Source organism: Leptonychotes weddellii, chromosome 8 (genome assembly GCF_054177405.1).
Source record: "Leptonychotes weddellii isolate Sample4059 chromosome 8, ASM5417740v2, whole genome shotgun sequence".
In the NCBI taxonomy this organism is placed as follows: domain Eukaryota; kingdom Metazoa; phylum Chordata; class Mammalia; order Carnivora; family Phocidae; genus Leptonychotes; species Leptonychotes weddellii.
In genome coordinates this window covers 76,906,238-76,925,646 of record NC_138376.1, presented here as the reverse complement: position 1 = coordinate 76,925,646, position 19,409 = coordinate 76,906,238, and the positions used below count along the sequence as shown (strand labels likewise).

Here is a 19,409-nt window from a genome sequence, read left to right as displayed (position 1 = left end):
TTTGAAAAACCACATTTGTTTATATCTGTTTTCAGTTACATTTATTTTGCTTTTCTGATAATAATAGATGCAAATCAGTGTTTATTATTTAATAACACACAGATGTTCCATATACCATAGATAAACAAACTTTCCAGTCCCCTGCTTCAATAGTGCCACTGAAAATTCACTCTCTGAGTCAAAGGTAAACTTTTTATTGTTGAACTCAAGTAATTCTAGATTTTAGATCAGCTCATGTGGGTAATTTTCTCCCAAAATACCCTTGCCTTTAATTTATATTTCTACTCTCATTTTTATGTAACACTTTGAGTTATCAAATTCCCAACTCAAGCCTTCTCCATTCCAATCTGTTTCCTCTGTTCATTTATGAAGCTTTTGGGGTTCAGCTACTTTTTGAGGTTTTTCAAAAGATTTATTATTTTTTAAAAAATTTATTTATTTGAGAGAGAGAGTGCCCGCGCGCATGCAGGTGCACACGAGCACATGCGGGAAGGGCAAGGGGAAAGGGACAGAGAGTCTTAAGCAAACTCCATGCTCAGTGTGAGCCCGCTCAGGAGGCTTGATCTCACCATGCGAGATCATGATCTGAAGAGAAACCAGGAGTCCAAAGCTTAACCAACTGTGCCACCCAGGTGCCCCCAAAACATTTTGTTTTTAAGTAATCTCTACAACCAACGGGGGACTCAAATTTACAATTCCAAGATCAAGAGTTGCATGCTCTACCGATTGAGCCTTCCAGGCACTACCTCCCACCCCTCTTTTTTAAGAAGCCTTCCCTAAGGGTTAGGGAAAAACCTAAGGAAAAGTTTCAATGCCTGGCAGTGTGAGACTGATACACCGTATACTGTTTTGTAGGAGGCAAAATTATGCATAGAATGTAGAGGAGTATACAGGAATTTCTCTACATCTATAGGAGCCTCTAAAATATCAACTTTAGCATTGTACTTCCTCTTAGACTTCAAATTATGTTTTTGTACTATATTTTTCTGGTAATATTTATGTCCAAAACATTTACTTTGCTGATATTTGAAGTATCTTAAATTCAGGAATCATATTTGAAGAACTTAAGTAGTATCCATGAGAGATATTTATTCACTAATTTATTATATAATTGCAAAATAAAACAATCCTTAGCTCTGTTTGTTTGCTATAAATTACAATTAAAGAGCAAATTAGCAAAAGATTGCAATTAGGGAATGAATTCTTTTAAAAATCTTGAGACTATTGGGGTGCCTGGCTGGCTCAATCAGTTAAGCATCCAACTCTTGATTTCAGCTCAGGTCATGATCTCAGGGTCCTGGGATCAAGTCCTGTGTCAGGATCTGTGCTGAGCATGGACCCTGCTTGAGATTCTCTTTCTCTGCTCCTCCACACCCCCTCCCCACTCTCTCTCTCCAATAAGTAAATAAATAAATAAATTAATTAATAAATTAAATTAAAAATCTTGAGAGTACATGATAAAAAAAAAAAAAACATGTTGAAAAACCAAGTATTTCTCAACATAACCTCAATGTTACTGGGCAATCACATAGATGGAAAATTCTTTTTTACACTAGTATTAAAAGAAATATTTAACACTTATCATGTCTTGGGGTGCCTGGGTGGCCCAGATGGTTAGGCGTCTGCTCGGCTCGGGTCATGGTCCCAGGGTCCTGGGATCGAGCCCCACATCAAGCTCCTGGCTCAGCAGGGAGCCTGCTTCTCCCTCTCCCTCTGCCTCTCCCCCTCCTCATGCTCTCGCTCTCTCTCTGTATCTCTGTATCTCAAATGAATAAATAAAATCTTTAAAAAAAATGAAAACACTTATCATGTCTTGTTTCCTTTTTTACAAAATGTAATCAATATTTTAAGAGAGATTGTTAATGCTGTAGTTAACAGTATCTTTCTCAGAATAAGCATTCAATAAATGGTTGTTGAGCATCAATTGTGGGATAATTTCCAATGAATCATCATTTCTTATATGGTACAAAATCAGAATTATACTGGTCTGTGATATCCAACTTCTGTATTAACTCTCATCTTTGCCTCTGAACTATCTGACAGTACATTTTGACTGTGACAGCTTGCTGTTTAAATCTGCTTTGAGAAAAAAGTTCAGTCAGAAAGAATGCATTAGCCCTTTTTAACATGTCATGTACTTTTCCTAATTCCTTGCCTCTAATATCTGAGATAATAGTCACAGGATTTCTCATTAATTTCTCATTTGCTTTCCAAACTGCTTTTTTTTTTTACAAACAAAGGAAAATTATTAACAAATATGTTGTAGCTTAGAGTATTTGGGGTCTATCTCTCATGAAGGAAGCAGAAGGAATTGAGACTTTTACTTAGGTTGAAGTCCAACCCATGTAGACTTAATGAACAAATTGTAGGTGGACAAAAGAGCTAAATTTGAAAGACAAAAATCTTAGACTCTTAAATAAAATATATATATATATATATATCTTCATGAGCTCCAGTTAAGGAAGAATTTTTCTAACAAGGCACAAAAACATCACAAGCCATAAGGAAAAATTAATAAATTTGAGAAACTCAAACTTTAAAACTTCAATACCAAAACACACACATGCACACACACTTTAAACAAATTAAAAAACAAGATCCTAACTGGGATAAATATTTGCATTATTAATATTCAGAAAATATAACAAATTACTATGTATCAGTCATAAAAGTCAAAGGAAGTAAATGGGAAATTCTGAGGAGAAACTAGTCTATAAATATAGGGGGAGGAGAAAGAGGCTAACAGGGAATTGCAAATTAAAGCAATTAGATTTCATTTGCATTCAGATTAACTAAATTAAGATAGTGAGAACCTGAAGTTGGTGATTTTGCAGACAAACAGAAATTTTATTCTATTGGTGGAAGTGTAAATTAATAAAATAATTTGGAGAACAATATTTTCAATATCTTACAAAATTCGAAATGAAATCTGAACAATTCCTTTCTCAGTACACCCCTTAGAGAAGTTCTTACATAGGTGTTCTAGGAGACAAGACAACAAGACTGGATCTTCATAACAACATTGATTTTTGTTAACATAAGACTGAAATTAACTTGAGTGTCTCTCAGTAGAAGACTAGTTAAATAAAAGCAGTGTATTCCTATTAAAGAGTACTACTGAGCGATTTACATAAAATGGGCCAGAAAAACACCAAACTTAAGATAGTGGTTACATGTGGAGAGGGATGAGGGAAATGTAATTCAATCTTTTGTGCTTGACTTAGAATATTACTAAATTGAGAAACTTTATGGTGACTAAGGGACCTCAACATGGTCTACCAATGTCTTATATTAAAAGAGAGAAACTTGAAACAAAAAAAACAAACATGCTAACAGTTGTCACTTTTGGTTCATGGGGAATTATAAATAAATTTGCATGTTTATTTTTTAGTTATTTTTCCTAAAATTAAAAAAAAGGTAGTGATCATAATATTACTACTCTTCAGTGTATTTAACTGAAAATACTAGAATGCTTCCACTAGAGTGCAAAATTGAGACAACATACCATCAAAATTCAAAGCTACAGTGCAAGTCAATTCCCATTTATTTGAAACTGTTTTTTGATTTAGCCTTTCCATTTTTGTGATAATACCTGGAGCCTTTTTAAGTTCCCTGAAAAACAAATATTTGATTTCCTCCCTAGAATATAATAAAAGAGCAATCAGAAGACAAAAGCAAAGTATAAGAGGTCCTGTTAGGCTCATTTATGAATCATAAAAGCCTTGATAATGTTAAATACCAATTGCAATGCTAAGACAGCATGCTGGGAAGCATTCATGCAGCTGGAAATCCATCGCATCATCGGTCTTCTTCAAAATAATGTAAAATAAGAGTGAATAGATCCCAATAGACTTCCCACTTTGCCATAGTTGTTTTATAAACTGAAACTGAATTTCCTCACTGTTTTTTTTTTAAGAAATCTGTCAAATGATCAAGCTTTTGTTTGTTTTAAAATTTCAACAGCACTTGAAGCTATAAAAAGGAGCCTCATTAAAAAGAAAAAGCTTTTATTGACCAATACACTCTTACCAACCACAAATAGTTAATGATATCAAAAAGCAAGTATCTTTAAGCACAGAGAAGTTGTAACCTTTGGAAGGTAAGTTGGCCCCTCTAAAAGATCTAAGTTTCAAATGCATTTAAAAGAAAACATACACTTCTAATAGACTAATACTTTAATCTACACAATTCTTTTTTTTTTAAGATTTTTATTCATTCATTTGAGAGAGAGAGAGAGAGCATAAAGGCGGGGAGGGGCAGAGGGAGAGAGACCGAGAAACTCAAGCAGACTCCCTACTGAGGGCATACACCAACGCAGGGCTCGATCTCACATCCCTGAGATAAGGACCTCAATAGAAACCAAGAGTTGGTCGTTCAACCAACTGCTCCACCCAGGAGCCCCTAATCTATACAATTCTAATGAGGTAAAGGGACCCTGAATATGGTTTTAAGAACCTCTCATTTTTTAGTTGTAATTATAAAAAATAGATAGCATCCAAATTCCCAAATTTGCCCAGGTAAGAAGTAACTGTGGACTTGCTGACATAATATTCCCTCACACAGTTTATCAGCATTATGACACTAGGTCAGAAAAGGCCCAGAAGATCACTGATTTAAGAGTGTGCTGAAATTTGCCTCCAGCTGGGGCATATTCTGCTGGAAAGATGAAAAAGCAAAGAATTTCAAATAACAAGGAGTGTCTGTGATCTCTGGTTTATTTTTAACCTGCACATACAGAGACTTTGCATACCACTGTATGGCTGTTTACAAGTATAAATTTTCCTGACGTTTTCCACTGCCAAGGCAAACATCACCAGAGATTTGAAAGTAATTTAACCGCCCTTGTCTCCTTTAAGTAGTCCCATAATAATATGTGCTGCTAGCTTATTGCAGCTTAGGTGTTTTCCCTCATGCTTACGAAAACTCTAGTTGGCTTTATGAATAACATACAACAGTAGTCTCATGAACCCATAAATGAGTTATTAGCTATAAAGAATACACAACCCAAAGCTACAAGTAAAATTTATGCCTAGCTTAATACAATGGTTGCATTAGCAAGTTTGTGTTCTCACCTCTACTAAGTTAGGCTCTGATAGAGTCTGCAGTAAGTTAGACATAAGCTGGAGGCAAGGGGAGTGATAAATAGGTTACACATTAAAAACCTGAGGGCACAATATCCCCACTTTGTGGCTTTCAACATCCTGGCCTAGTGGCTTCCAATACCTTGGGGTTGACAGACCAAGAGCCACAAGTGCAGAACAAGTGTTCTGCTCTTCAACCTCTGCCTCCACCCACTCCCCCCGGGGCAACCTATAGCTTCATTATAATATCTTTACATTGGGGTCTCAACCCCTTCCCCCCAGAGAGGGAAGATGGCCATGACAGTTCGGGCAAGAACTATCTAGGGCAAAAACTACCCCTCCCAACCAGGAGATAGGAGGAGTCTCTTAGATGATTGGAAATAACCTCAGTCAGAGACACTCCCAGCTACGACCCCTAACCAATGCAAACATAAAAGGAAAAGACACTCCTAACCTCTTCCCTGCCCCTACACTTGCCACCTCCAGGCCTGCCCACTCTCCCATCTTGAGCATGTACCGTCCTTAATAAACTGCTTTGGCCTTGCTACCTTCCTTATTGGCTGTATTTATTCGAGCACGGGTCCTCACGTAGATCTTTTGTGGGGAATCCAAGAAACTGAGACCTCCATTCACACAACATAGACTCTGCCACCTGGAATAGCTCAATAGCTAACTTTGGTTTAAGACTGAAACACTTTACAACGTATTTCATAAAATTTATATAAAAAGTTCCGATGCTTTAATTTCAAAAGGAAAGGCGGTCACTGTGTATTTCTTTACTTGGTCCTTGAATGGAAACTTTCATTGGGGCCTTGGAAGGCAACATAAAAATAAAAGCATTTGGAAAATATGTAGCATTTTCTCTAAGGAGAGTGGTGCTTGAGTTTAACATCTGTTGTGGAACACTGTTGAACACTTATGCCATTCTTTCAGTAAATATTCTTTAATGCTGAACACTTCCTGGAATTGTATTATTTGTATCTCCCGATTATTTTCAGGATATTGGAAGCAAATGAATACAACTAAGTATACAGCACTATACAGAGGACCACAGATGCAGTGAACTGATAAGGTAAAATAGTGTCCTGATTTAGATTTTAATTAGTCTGATGACTCACAAAAAATATCGACTTTTAGAGCTGCCCAACAAACTTCAAATAAAATGGCCCATGGCACCAATCAGCATAAAAACTCAATAGATAGCCTGATGGAAAGACCTAAAAAAGCAGGTCACCTATATAAAGGGAAAACTGCCTAGGTTGCTCCTCTACTTCCTCTGTAGTAGGACATATGCTACCAATATTTCTTTTTTTGAAATTTACCAAATCATTTGTTTCTGAGTGATTTTTATTTTAAAAATATATTTAAGAAGTGCTGGATTGAGATTTTAAAAGATTTAAGCAAGGATAATATAGCTCTTCACTTTCAGTTTTAATAGAATTCAAATATGACACATTACCAAACCATAAAATAAATACAAAGAGGTCCAAACATGTTTTGATTTTACCTATAATGATTATTTTGATTTAAAAAACATATATATTGAATAGTAATTTTTTTAAATTGGGTGTCTCTGCTTTGCTGGTATCCTAAATACCATCCCTCCCAACCACCATTTATCTTCCCCATTGCTAATCTCACACTAAATTTGACTCTATTAATTCTTCCCTATATTTAATTCTAATATAAAACCACCAAGACATAGATCATTTGGGTAGAAAAGTAATGAGATATTTGAACACCAAATGCTCCAATTAATAAACAGTTTTACTATTAAAACAATGTCGATATTACTGACTCTGATTCAAAATTAATATCAATAGCAACCCGGGCACCTGGGTGGCTCAGTCGTTGAGCGTCTGCCTGTGGCTCAGGTCATGATCCCGGGGTCCTGGGATCGAGGCCCGCATCGGGCTCCCTGCTCCACGGGAAGCCTGCTTCTCCCTCTCCCACTCCCCCGGCTTGTGTTCCCTCTCTCGCTATCTCTCTCTCTATCAAATAAATAAATTAAAAAATAAATTAAAAAAAAAAAATATCAATAGCAACCCTAATCCCTACTTTTTTCACACTGTAAGAGTGTCGACATGTTTTACTTTTTAGTCCTCAACAAGAATCCTTATTAACAATATAGTAGAAAGAATAAGTAAGAAGACACAAATTTTGTACTTAATGTGTCTGTATTGCTTATCTACTATCTGTCAGGCACTGCATTAGGGAATTTATATATATCTTCCTAATTATTAATATGATATTATCTATTTTATTTTTGAGAACAATAAGGATCAAAGAGCTTAAGGCAATGTGCCCAAGGCATAAAACTACATAGCAGAAGAATTAGGATTTGAACCCACATCTGCCTTCACAGGGACTTACTAGTATGCCATGTTGTGCAGGCTTACTGTGGAGATGATAGAAGAGGAAGGTGCTCGGGCGCCTGGGTGGCTCAGTTGGTTAAGCGACTGCCTTTGGCTCAGGTCATGATCCTGGAGTTCCTGGGTCGAGTTCCGCATCAGGCTCCCTGCTCGGCAGGGAGTCTGCTTCTCCCTCTGACCCTCCTCCCTCTCATGCTCTCTGTCTCTCATCCTCTCTCTCTCAAATAAATAAAATAAACTCTTTAAAAAAAAAAAAAGAAGAGGAAGGTGCTTTCAGGGGGAAGGCTTGTCACTTTTTAAGGACTAACTGCCTCAGGGAGCCACATTCTCCTAATATCTTTCTTGTATCCTCATATTACATCATCAAGGAATCATCTCTCATTAGATCATAATAAATTTGAGAGATTATACCAGGCCCTGTACATTGAGGATTTTCTCAAAAAGGAGATATGGAGAAGAAGGTGGTTAAGACCAACTTTACTAAAATAACAAAGACTTGCAACTGTACAGTCAAATACAAATTAAACACAGGAGGCTCAATTCTCCCCTTTTCTTAGAACATTTATTTTAGAAAACTTGTAAGTCCTTTCTCTCTGAGATAAAAAGTTAATTAAGCCTCTTGCCAGCTTTATGACCCATGAATGCCTTTCCCAAGGATCTGGGAAGTATCTTTTTGAAATGTAATCACCATGGAAGATAACACCCTATTTTTTTTGTGGGAGAGGAGGAGCCTAACTTTGGTGGGTGGGAGCCTAAAGCCCACCTTTCTCATAAAGACCTGAGAAGTTTATTTTTCTATTGGATAAAACCAATTAGCTAACACAGATGGTCACTCCAGTTTCCAAATGAATTTAGGAGGAACTATATGTGATAAATGGTGCTTTCAAGCCTTCTTACTTGAGGACTAGGTATTGTTTAACTTGAGAACATGTATGCAATGGGTTGTGCCTTCTTGGCTATAAAAAAGAGTAAGATTTCTTTGTTTTTCCAATCTCTTAGTGAATTGCCTGTGCTGTGCATCTCATTATGGTTTAATGCTTATTCATTAATAAAATTATTTTATTTTTCATCTACCTTCATGGAAAGGTTTTCTGGGTTAGAAAGAGATTTTATTTTTATCTGTATTTCCTCATCACAACACTTGTGTAAATATAGCCTCTTAATGGTTATCTCCCTTCTACTTAACCTAGTAAAGCCTAAAAAAAAATTAGAAAATGGACTAGCACATAGTTCATATAAGAGAAATATTAGTTACCTCTGTGCCCAAATTCATATAAAAATAAGTAGCATAATTTAGATGGGTCTGACTCTATCCCATAGTTTCAGGTATGGACACATGACCCAAGTCTCGCTATTCCAACTACCACCTCCCCAATTTTAGCCTTTTGGATTAGTTCAGAGAATGAGCATCTTGTCCAAGCTGACCCAATTGATACCACTCCCACCCTAACCCAAACCCCACCATGGATTTTGCTGAAACTTTGGCAAAAGAAGACCTCTATCTCTTTCAAAAGGAGAGACTTAAGAACCAGGTAAGCCCAAAGTAGAGTTTCTTTAGTTCAGCATGATTGATATTGGGGCCAAATAATTCTTTTTGTGTGTGAGGGGCTATCTTGCACATTGTTTAGAGGTTAGCACCACTAGCTTCTACCCTTAGATGGCAGTAGCAGCATCTCCCTCACATCCTTAAGACGATAAAAAATGTCTTTTGACATTGCCAAATGTCTCTTGGGGAAAAAAACAAAAACAAAACCTCCCCGAGGTTGATAACCATTGGCCTAGAGCCACCATAGTTTACCTTTGTTACCATATGGAAGATAGTACTTAAGAATAAAACATGCAGAGGGCGCCTGGGTGGCTCAGTCAGTTAAGCGTCTGCCTTCGGCTCAGGTCATGATCCCAGGATCCTGGGATCGAGTCCCACATCGGGCTCCCTTCTCTGTGGGGAGCCTGCTTCTCCCTCTCCTCCCCACTTGTGCTCTCTCTCTCACTATCTCTGTCTCTCTCTCTCAAATAAATAAAATCTAAAAAAAAAAAAAAGAATAAAACATACAGAGAGGAGAGTAAAGCCAAGAGATAACAAGGCAGCAAAAGAAAGGTCAATCATTAATGACATACTGTAAGACCCTGGAGTCAACTACACTTGAAGTGAGAACCACCGTTGGTATTATGGGACTTTTAAAAAAGTATATTTTTGTAAGCTATTTTTAGACATGTTTCTGACACCTGCACCTGAAATTGTCCTGATTGATTGTATAACTACCATACAACTTACATATAAATAAGTATGACAGATATTATGAAGTTGGTAATTAAAGTGTGACAGATGTTATGCAAGAAGGGTAGTGTAAAAACTCATAGCAGGTGGGCTTTCTGGGGTGGGGTGGGGAAGCATCACTGGGGAAGTGTTTCCGAAGTTAAATAGAAATAATTCAGATGAAGTGATTGAGGTGGAGGTTGAGGAGAGTGATGCACAGAGAACTAGCCTAGAAGCAAAAGAGAACAAGACTTTAAAAAGTCCACATGGGTTTGGCTGGAGAGGGCAGAATAGATGAAAATATAGAAAGGTGTGCCAATTAGAGTCTCAATAGAAAACAGATGGCACACTCAAATGATAATAACTGAGCAGGATTTATTTACAAAGGAACTAGTTAATTACACAAGTCTGGGTGGTGGGTAGGACATTGATTCTCAAACTTCAGAGAATATCAGAATCACCACTGAAGCTTGTTAAAAGAAAGACTACCAGTCTCCACCCCAGAGTTTTATATTTAGTAGTTCTAGGGTAGGGCCTGAAAATTTGCATTTCTAGCAAGTCTGAAACTGATACTGATTCTGCAGGTCTGTGGAACACACTTCAAAGACCACTGGTATCAGGAAATTTTAAGGGGTAGTGCAGGATCCTAAGGCTAACAGCAGCTAAACTGTAACTACTCCTAAGATCTGAAGAAACAAATCTATGTATGGTGTAAACTGGAACTGAGAACAGGAGAGAGATTTGTGCAGAGCAGGCATCATAATGAGAAACTGAAGTTCCTTGTAAGGATGCAGCCATCTCAAGGCAACATCTCAGGGAGTGAGGAGGGAAATAAATATTCTGACCTCACTCTCTTCCCTCCCTTGGATCTCTTGCTGGGAACCCTGTTGATTTACACCATGTAAGACAACCTCCCAATATAGAAAGTATGGTGGAGAAGATCTGAGACTAGATCTGAAGGGTAAAAAGAAGATTTCCATAACAGATAAACAATGACCAAATATGGAAGGGTTTTTATAAATATATAGTTGGTCCTATATCCTTAGAACAATGGAAACTACTGAAAGATTTTATTGCAAGAGAAGGGCATGATCAGATTTTCCTTCTGAAACAGGAAACTCTGATCATGCCCTTTTCTTGCATAAAATCTTTCAGTAATACACACACATACACACCCACACACACAGATAATGGGTTAGAAAGGAAAGGACCTCATATTGGGTTATTATTCCAGATGACAGCGGAGATGGAGATAAGCAGGCAAGTTTTGAAATTATTTAAGGAGCACACTCAATAGAACATGGTGGAGTGAGAAATAATTTAAAAATGACAATAAAAAAATGACTACTAAATTTTGGCTTGGGCAATCTATTGAATCATTGCTCCACGTACTAGGAAACTCTTCAAAAAGGAAAGCTTCAAGAAAGACAAATAATAAATTCAGTCTGGAATATGCTACCTTTGAGATGCTTATGAAACATTTAAGCAAAAAATATAACAGGGTTGATATATGGGTCTAAGGCTCAGGGCTGAAGATACAGAATGGTAAAATTTCAGTAGGAGAAAGGTAATCAAACTATGAGACAAGGTAAGCTTATCCAAGGAAAGCAATGAGAGCAAGAAGTTTAGGGTATTTATCTGGTTATCAGTAGGAGTTACTATCTTGTGTTGAAATTAACATATTCATAAATATGCAAACCAGGTTGAGGTTGTACAAAGAAAAATATACCGACTGTAATCATCATTCTATTTTAATATGACTCGTGCTAAATATGAAAAACCAAGGCTAGATCAGCAATATGAGACATGAGGAGGGCACCAAGAAAGGGGATGCTAGTAAGGGAAAAATGGAAGGTGAAGTGACAGATTTGGCACCAAGAAGAATAGAATGATTCAGTAACTTGAAGCCTTCATCAGTGGTCTCAACTCAATACCACAGGTAATTTTCTTGAGAAACCAATATTAACTGATAATATCCCCCTTACTATTCCCTTATTTGGTGTTCTATCATCTTTTATGCCATAGATCTAAATAATTATTTCCTAACCTTCATTTTCTACTTTTAATTTCCTTGAAGAAATACAGATAAGAAATCAAAAAGGAACAAATTCTAGAAAACTAAAACCTTCAATCCATTTTGAATCTCAAAAAGCTTAATTAAAAGAGCATTAATTGAACACCTATGACAAATATATACATAAAGGCACTGGTGATCTAAAATTCCTGTGCGCTGACTAAAATAAAAGCTTCCTATAAGCTACTTACGCAAAGGTCTGATAGTGGATATCCATTGTACTGATCTGTGCAGCATCCACTCTACTTTCTTCAGGTATAAAAATCCTAATTTTCCTTTAAAAACCCATAGTTCCTCAAATCTAAATCTACATGGTTTTAAAAAGAGGTTGACCCCACCTCCTACTTTCTTGAATGAATATATATGCTCCCACACTATCCAGTGAGAATAACACTTCCTTCTGAATGGGATAACTGGTTCAGGATTTAGTTTATGACCTACCTCAGGCCAATGAAAACAAATTTGGGGTCTCTTGATGAAACACCATCCAGGTGTTTTACTTCTACCTGGATGTTTGATCTAGAACTGTTGGTGGCAATTGTTCTTGCCACCTGTTGGGAGGCACATGTCCAAGAGTAAAACAAATAAAAGGAAGCAAAGACTAAATTGAGGCAAAATATCAGAAAAACTGAATATTGATAATCTAAATCCAGCCACACTACCTCTGGACTTTTCAAATATGCAAACCAAAAAATTAACATTTTTGCTTAAACCAGCTTGAATTAAGATTTTTGATGGTTACTGCTATATTAATAGAAATGAACATAAAGCTTAAGGTTTTATATTTGATTCCAAATCATATACATTGTCATCATCATTAATGGATTTTACAAAGTTAAAATATAAATGGACCATTTAAGCAGAATTTTTTAAAAATAATTGATCGAGTCTAGAACTTTAGGGCCTTACTGAGTAAATTTCAAATCATTAAAAGAAGTATGTTGAAGATTTAAAGAAAAATAAATTTTAAAAATGATTGTTTGTGTTGTTATTCTGCTTCCAACCAAAGCCTAACATCTCCTTCTTGATAGAGAGATGATATATAGATAGATAAACAGAGAGATACATACATACATACACACATACATACATATAGATAGATTCAGATCTCTCTTATTCCCTTATTCTCGATAATGAACTTCATAATTAATAGCAATGAAATATTTCAAAATGCTGCAAAAACTGCCTATATGTGCTACTTCCATTAATAAGAACTTTCATTTAGGATACAGTTCACATTGTATTTTTTTTTAAGATTTTTATCTATTTATTTGAGAGAGAGAGAGAGAGCATGAGCCAGGGGTGGGGGTGAGATGGAGAAGCAGGTTTCCAGATGAGTAGGGAGCCTGATGTGGGACTCGATCCCAGGATCCCAGGATCATGACCTGAGCCAAAGGCAGACGCTTAACCAAGTGAGCCACCCAGGCACCCTAGTTCACACTGTATTTTAAAGGAAAATATATTTTGTTATTTTGTAGAATATTTAGCAAGGATTACATGCCTTAATATTATGCAAAATGTCAAAAGAAACTTAAATATTACAAAACACAAAACCAAAGGCCATGTTATTATTTTTTTACATAAGAGCATATTTCAAAGGGATGAGTTAATTGATATTACTGACTGAGAAATTATGAAATAGTGTTTTCATTATAAATGAAAATTATCAGTTATAAAAGTATAAGTTATGAAATAATGCCAAAGAAGGAATGTCTGGCTTATTCAACTAACTAAAATAAAATGTCTAGCCTCCTGCTTCAATATGCTTAATATACTTGCTTTATTTTGATACAGTATCATATTCTATCCTTATAGATTTCTTTCATCTCTACTCTAAAGATAAAAACTATCCTATCCTCTAAAGATAAGAAATATCAAAAATAAAAAATAAAGATAAGAAGTATCCTATCCTAGTCTAGGAAATTTTTATCATAAAATTTAGAGTTTGCATCACTATTCTTTCTGTTGATTATGAACTTAGCATTATAAAAGTGAGAAAGAAATAAATTGTTGGGCATCCACATTGTAATTTGCAAATTAGGACTAAATATTTTAAGATATTAAATCACTAAATACTAGTTAATTTAAAACAGACAACTGTCTCCAATAGAACCACACATCCCTCTTAGATTCTTTATATTTAAGGGCAAAAATCATATATATTTTCAATAGAATTATTTAAGGATATACATACTTGAAATATATTATTGCTCTTGTCATTAACCCCTGACCATCAAAAAATTCTTAAAAAGTAAACCTTTTAGAAGTCAACCAGAGGTAATGATCATAATGAGAAAAGAGACTTACATGATCAATCAGTTCACGGACCATTCCATTCCACTGTCCATTGGCATCATCCTGAGCTCCATATTTCCCATCCTCCACAAGTCTAATTTCATATGTAAAGCCAAGGATTGTAGATAACTCTCTGAGGAGGTCAATGCAGTAGCCCTCAAATCGATCATTCCCATAGAGAGGCTTGTCAGATTTCTTAAACAGGACGTAGGGTTCTTCCTGGAAACAGTAAACATGAAGGTAGGAGGTATTAGTTAATCATGAAACTATGAGAATTATAGCTTGCCTTATAAGATAGAATATTTCACATTAATTTAGAACAACAATTTTATTTTTGCTAATTGTAATTAATATAGGGTGAAATCCTAAGAAGGCAGACTACTTTGGGAATATTTGTGCTTCAAAAGAGAATATTTAACTATAATAATTTCACCATGACTATATAATAAAAATATGTTTTTATCTTATATCATATGTAAGAAGTAATATATAATGTGATATATGCTATAAAATACGTAATACATAAGATCCAATTTCACATGATTACAATATCCCAATTTGAATCATATCACTTATTCAATATCTGCTGTGCTATTTCAGTGGGATATATTGATGAAAGAATGAAAAAAACTCACTACCTAATTGCCTACTATGCACTGAAAACTGGAGTAGGGACTTTTATATATTACCACATTTCGTCCTAACAAATATAAAAATTGTAACTACTATATTTATAGAAAAAAATAGTAACTTACTTTGGAATATAGAAAAAGAAACAACATTTATCAAGTGTTCATGCATTCATCCAACAACATTTTATGGAGCACCTACTATGAGCCAGCCCTCCTCTATATAAAAGAGAAATTTCTGAGTCATAAAGTTCATGATATAGATGAAGAAATCAATAATAAATGTCTAAAGAAATAGAACACATAACTTCTGATGCTGATAAATGGCATGAAAGCATAAAATAGGGCAATAGGATACAGAACAACCTTAAGGTACTTGGCAAGATAAGAGAGGACAAGACAATATTGAGTAATATGTCTGGAAGTCTTTACTGAGGAGATGAGAGATGAGGTAGAACCTAAAAGATGAGAAAGAGTTTAGCCATTTGAAAATCTGAAAGAAGAGCATTTCAGGTCAAGGACGCAGCAAGTAAAAGCCCTGAGGCCAATATGATACTGGTGTGTTCCAGAAGGAGGACTCTTGCCATCAGAGTGACTGAAGTCACATCCAGGAAGTGAGGGAATCAGTTGAATAAGGTCCGAATGAAGAGAGAGTGAGGAGCCAAATCCTGTAAGGCTCTGCACAACAGGCCCTATTAAAAATTCATGTTTAATTAAGTACTAAGAGAATCCATGTGTTAGCATATTTTTGTGGGGCAGGTGGAACATGGTATCCTGTGAATAAACCAGAGTGCAATTGGCTCTAATACTTACTATCTGACCATGGGTAAAGCCTCTGGAATTTGCTCTCTTAGAGAAAGATGCTGCAGAGTGGAAAAATTTAGAGGAGGTTGCCCTGCCAGTCTGTCTAGAAAGGTGATTACCCTCTTCCCGACCCCTGGAGAACAACAATCATCCCATGAGGGTCATCACACCTAAGGGCATTTTGGATATGATAGTAATGTGTCCTCTTGCCTATACTCACCTCAGAAATAAGACTAATTCCATTTTTCTTCCCACCCTGTTGACCTGGCTTATCCCTCTACTGTTTCATACACACTCTAGCCTGACCAGTTGCTGTTCTTCTGATGTTCCCACACACTGCCACTGAATGCTAAAGAACTGTTTAGAGATCAGCACACTGTTCCACATTTTCAACTAATTTTTGGAATGCCCTTCCATCTTTCTGCTTTATTGGACCATATCCCAATAACAGTGCTTCTCCTTCAGCCCTCTTTCATGGAGATTATCTTTAGTGTCACCCTTCCATCACTCAGGCACAAAGGCACATTTGGTGTCTTCCTTGACCCTCATTGCTACCCCCAGATCATTTCTTCCCTCTTTCATGCTTCTGCTCCTCTAAGGCTCATGCCATTTTACTATACCACGCTCTCTCTTTACAGTTGCTGTTATCCAGTGAAATCTGAATCAGAAGATGTACTAAGTGGGAAGGGAAGCCTTTACTTTTCAAATGTTTACCTACTGGATGACAATTTTGCTTTCTTTCCCAACTCTTATCATTATTCTCTATGTATTCAAAATCCACCTACATGAAGCATCCAACATGGTGTCTCCGTCCTTTTACCTCCTCATTGTCAAATCCTTTCCCTCACTAGGATTTAGCTTCTCTCTCCCATGACCGCAGCTACACTCTGCAATTGTCAGAAAATGATCTATCTCTATATTAAGATTTCTAAAATCTCATTCATCTAGCTCATTGTTCAATCACACCCATGCCTACAATTCTTTGGTCCTATAAAGACCTCTAACCCAGTGACCCCCTACACTTTCCCACTAACCATCAATCCCCTTCTAACCTCACTTCTGACCTCCAAACCTTGTCTGGCCTAGGTCTCATGGTCCATTAGCATAATTTCTATGCTATACACATCTTCAAGTCTCTCACCACTTTTGTGCTAGCGTACTTGGCCTTAAAAAAACATGCCTTACATGACATTTTTTTTCACCATGCCAACTCCCAAAGAGCTGAACAATGTTAATTGTTTACACTTACAATTAATACCCTCAAATGTTTGATGGTACGATCTATTTTCAACTCTATGAGATGGACATTTTATCCATTCTTCTTTAACCTCACAACTTCCTGCTCTAATACTTAGTTGATTACTTCTGAAAGAAAACAAAAGCAATCACATGTCATGCCCTTACATGCCCACTGCAAACCCCACCAAACTCATCTACCTGTATTCATTTTCTCTTCCTTTGTCTACTGCTATAGAGGAACTAGAACTCTGCTTATTGGGCCAGTTCTAATAATTATGTTCCGATTCTTGTATTAGGCAGGGTTCCAACACAGGATGCCACTTAGAGCAGAGAAGTGATTTCAGCTGAGAAATACAACCAGTCTAACCCAACTACAGAATGTTTCCATGTAGATAGAAACCATGACCTCATTTGTCTCCCTCCCTTTGATCTCTTGCTGGAGCTTCCCACTGGTCAAACCGAATCAAAAGCCAGGGGATACATGAATCTATTGATATAATCCACACAAATCAAATACCTGGGACAGACAATAGAACAAAGAAAAGTGGAGGATGGATCTGGGGACAAAAAGGATGATACATAGTATATTCCCACCACCTTTCACTTGCTCCAAGTCCTGATTAGCTGAGTTATCTTGTATCTCCTTCATAATCAATCTGTCCCTTTACATAGAATCATTTTCAAAGTATATATACTTATTCCAATAACTTTCACTTAGTCCCATGACCGCCTTCTGCCACAGCCTAATTTTTGTATTTCTCTTTATAGACAACTATCCAGAAAGATTTGTCTACACATGCTACCTTAATGTTCCAGTTATCTGTCCATCCACTGGAGTGACTTCTAGACTCACTCCGCTTAACTGATCTTGACACAGCACTAACAACTTCCAATTTGCTGAATCAAAGAGATGTGGCTTTATTCTCTTTTTACTCAGCCTCTCAGCTGCATTTGCAAAATGAACTATCACCCCCCCCACACACACACGTACTTTTTAACACTCCCCTCTCTAGCTTGTGCTACATATTCTTCTTGGCTTCCCCCTACCACAATGCGAACTCCTCACACGATCTTTTGCTACTGTGTTTTTTTTGTTTGTTTGTTTGTTTTACCTTATTCTAAATGTTGATCCTCAGCACTTGGCTATAGCCCCTCTCCCCCCTTTTTTTTTTAATTTGTCCCTAAATGATCTTACCCACACACATTAAATTCAGTAACATCTTAAGCTGATGACTCCAAAATTTATAAACCTGACCCAGACCTCTCGTAGTGAGCCTTAGGCCCACATATCCAACAGCACTTGTCAGTACCACTTAATGTCTCACAGACATCTCACATTTAATGTGCCCCAAATGGAATTCATCTTTTTCTTAAAACTTGTATACCTTTTCTCTGCTTTCAAAAAATGACACCATCATCTACCCAGTTACTCAAGCCAGTTACTGAGGCATCATCCTTGCTTCCCTTTCTTTTAGTTCATTCACTAAAGTGTAACAAAATGATCTTAAAGTATGTATTTAATTATATCCCCACCACTACTTCAAACCAACTAATAGATGACCAATGCATTTAGAATAATATTCGATTTCCTTGCCATGACCCCTGAAATCTGTTTTACCACTTGTTTTCACATTGGCAAATGGCTCCAGCATTCATAAAATTGATCAAGTCTAAAGCCAGGAAATCACTCTACCTCTCCATCCCATCCTTTGGAAATCCTGCAAGTTATTCTATTCAATACATATCCCAAATCTATCAAGCTCCTTCCATCTTCCCTGCTTCCATCATGGTTCATATAATCTTTATTTCCCCTATGGATTCCTATAGTAGCCTCTTACCTCTACTTTCCATTTCTATGTTCCCATAGTCAATTCTCCATAGAAAGTCTTGGTGATCTTTTAAAAATTAAATATGATTTTATCATGCATCTGCTTAAAACCCAACAGTGGCTTTTTATTAAAACTAAAAAAAAAAAAGGCAAAACTGCTTATCCTGGTGGTCACAGGCCTGCACACTTTTCTCTCTGACCCTAGCTTTTCATTCCTCTCTCATTATATCCCAGATATACTGGTTTTCCTTCTGCTCCTCAAACTTACCAAACTCATTCCTGACTTGAGGTCTTTGTCTTGCCTTCCTTGCCCCCCCCTTTTCTGACTGGAAAGATCTTTCTAGGATCTTCACATGGCTGTTTCATTCTTGTCATTCAGGTCTCTGCTCAAATGTCGATTCTTCAGCACTAGATATAAATTGTGTGTGTGTGTGTATACATACATACATACATACATATATACATATATGTATTTCCTTCTAAGTTACTTCTTTCTTTGTAAATGTTTTGTTTTCTTCATAGCATTTACTTTAATATGAAGTTTTATTATTTATCTGTTTATTTATTATTATTTAAATTATCTTTTTTGGGGATGTGTGTTTCTTTCTCCCCCTTTTAGAATATAAATAATGAGTGGGCGCCTGGGTGGCTCAGTTGGTTAAGCGACTGCCTTCGGCTCAGGTCATGATCCTGGAGTCCCGGGATCGAGTCCCGCATCGGGCTCCCTGCTTGGCAGGGAGTCTGCTTCTCCCTCTGACCCTCCTCCCTCTCATGCTCTCTGTCTCTCATTCTCTCTCTCTCAAATAAATAAATAAAATCTTTAAAAAAAA

General features: G+C 36.6%; 1 protein-coding gene across 7 annotated transcripts in view; it reads right to left on the bottom strand.

The window, feature by feature from the left end:
- GRIK2 (glutamate ionotropic receptor kainate type subunit 2) overlaps positions 1-19,409 on the bottom strand; it is a 647,288-nt gene that overhangs the window by 180,240 nt on the left and 447,639 nt on the right. For all 7 annotated transcript variants that reach the window (XM_081828716.1, XM_081828715.1, XM_081828720.1 and 4 more), the window contains exon 11: positions 14,092-14,298. In XM_081828716.1, the coding sequence (XP_081684842.1) occupies positions 14,092-14,298 (207 nt within the window). The remainder of the gene's footprint in view (positions 1-14,091; positions 14,299-19,409) is intronic.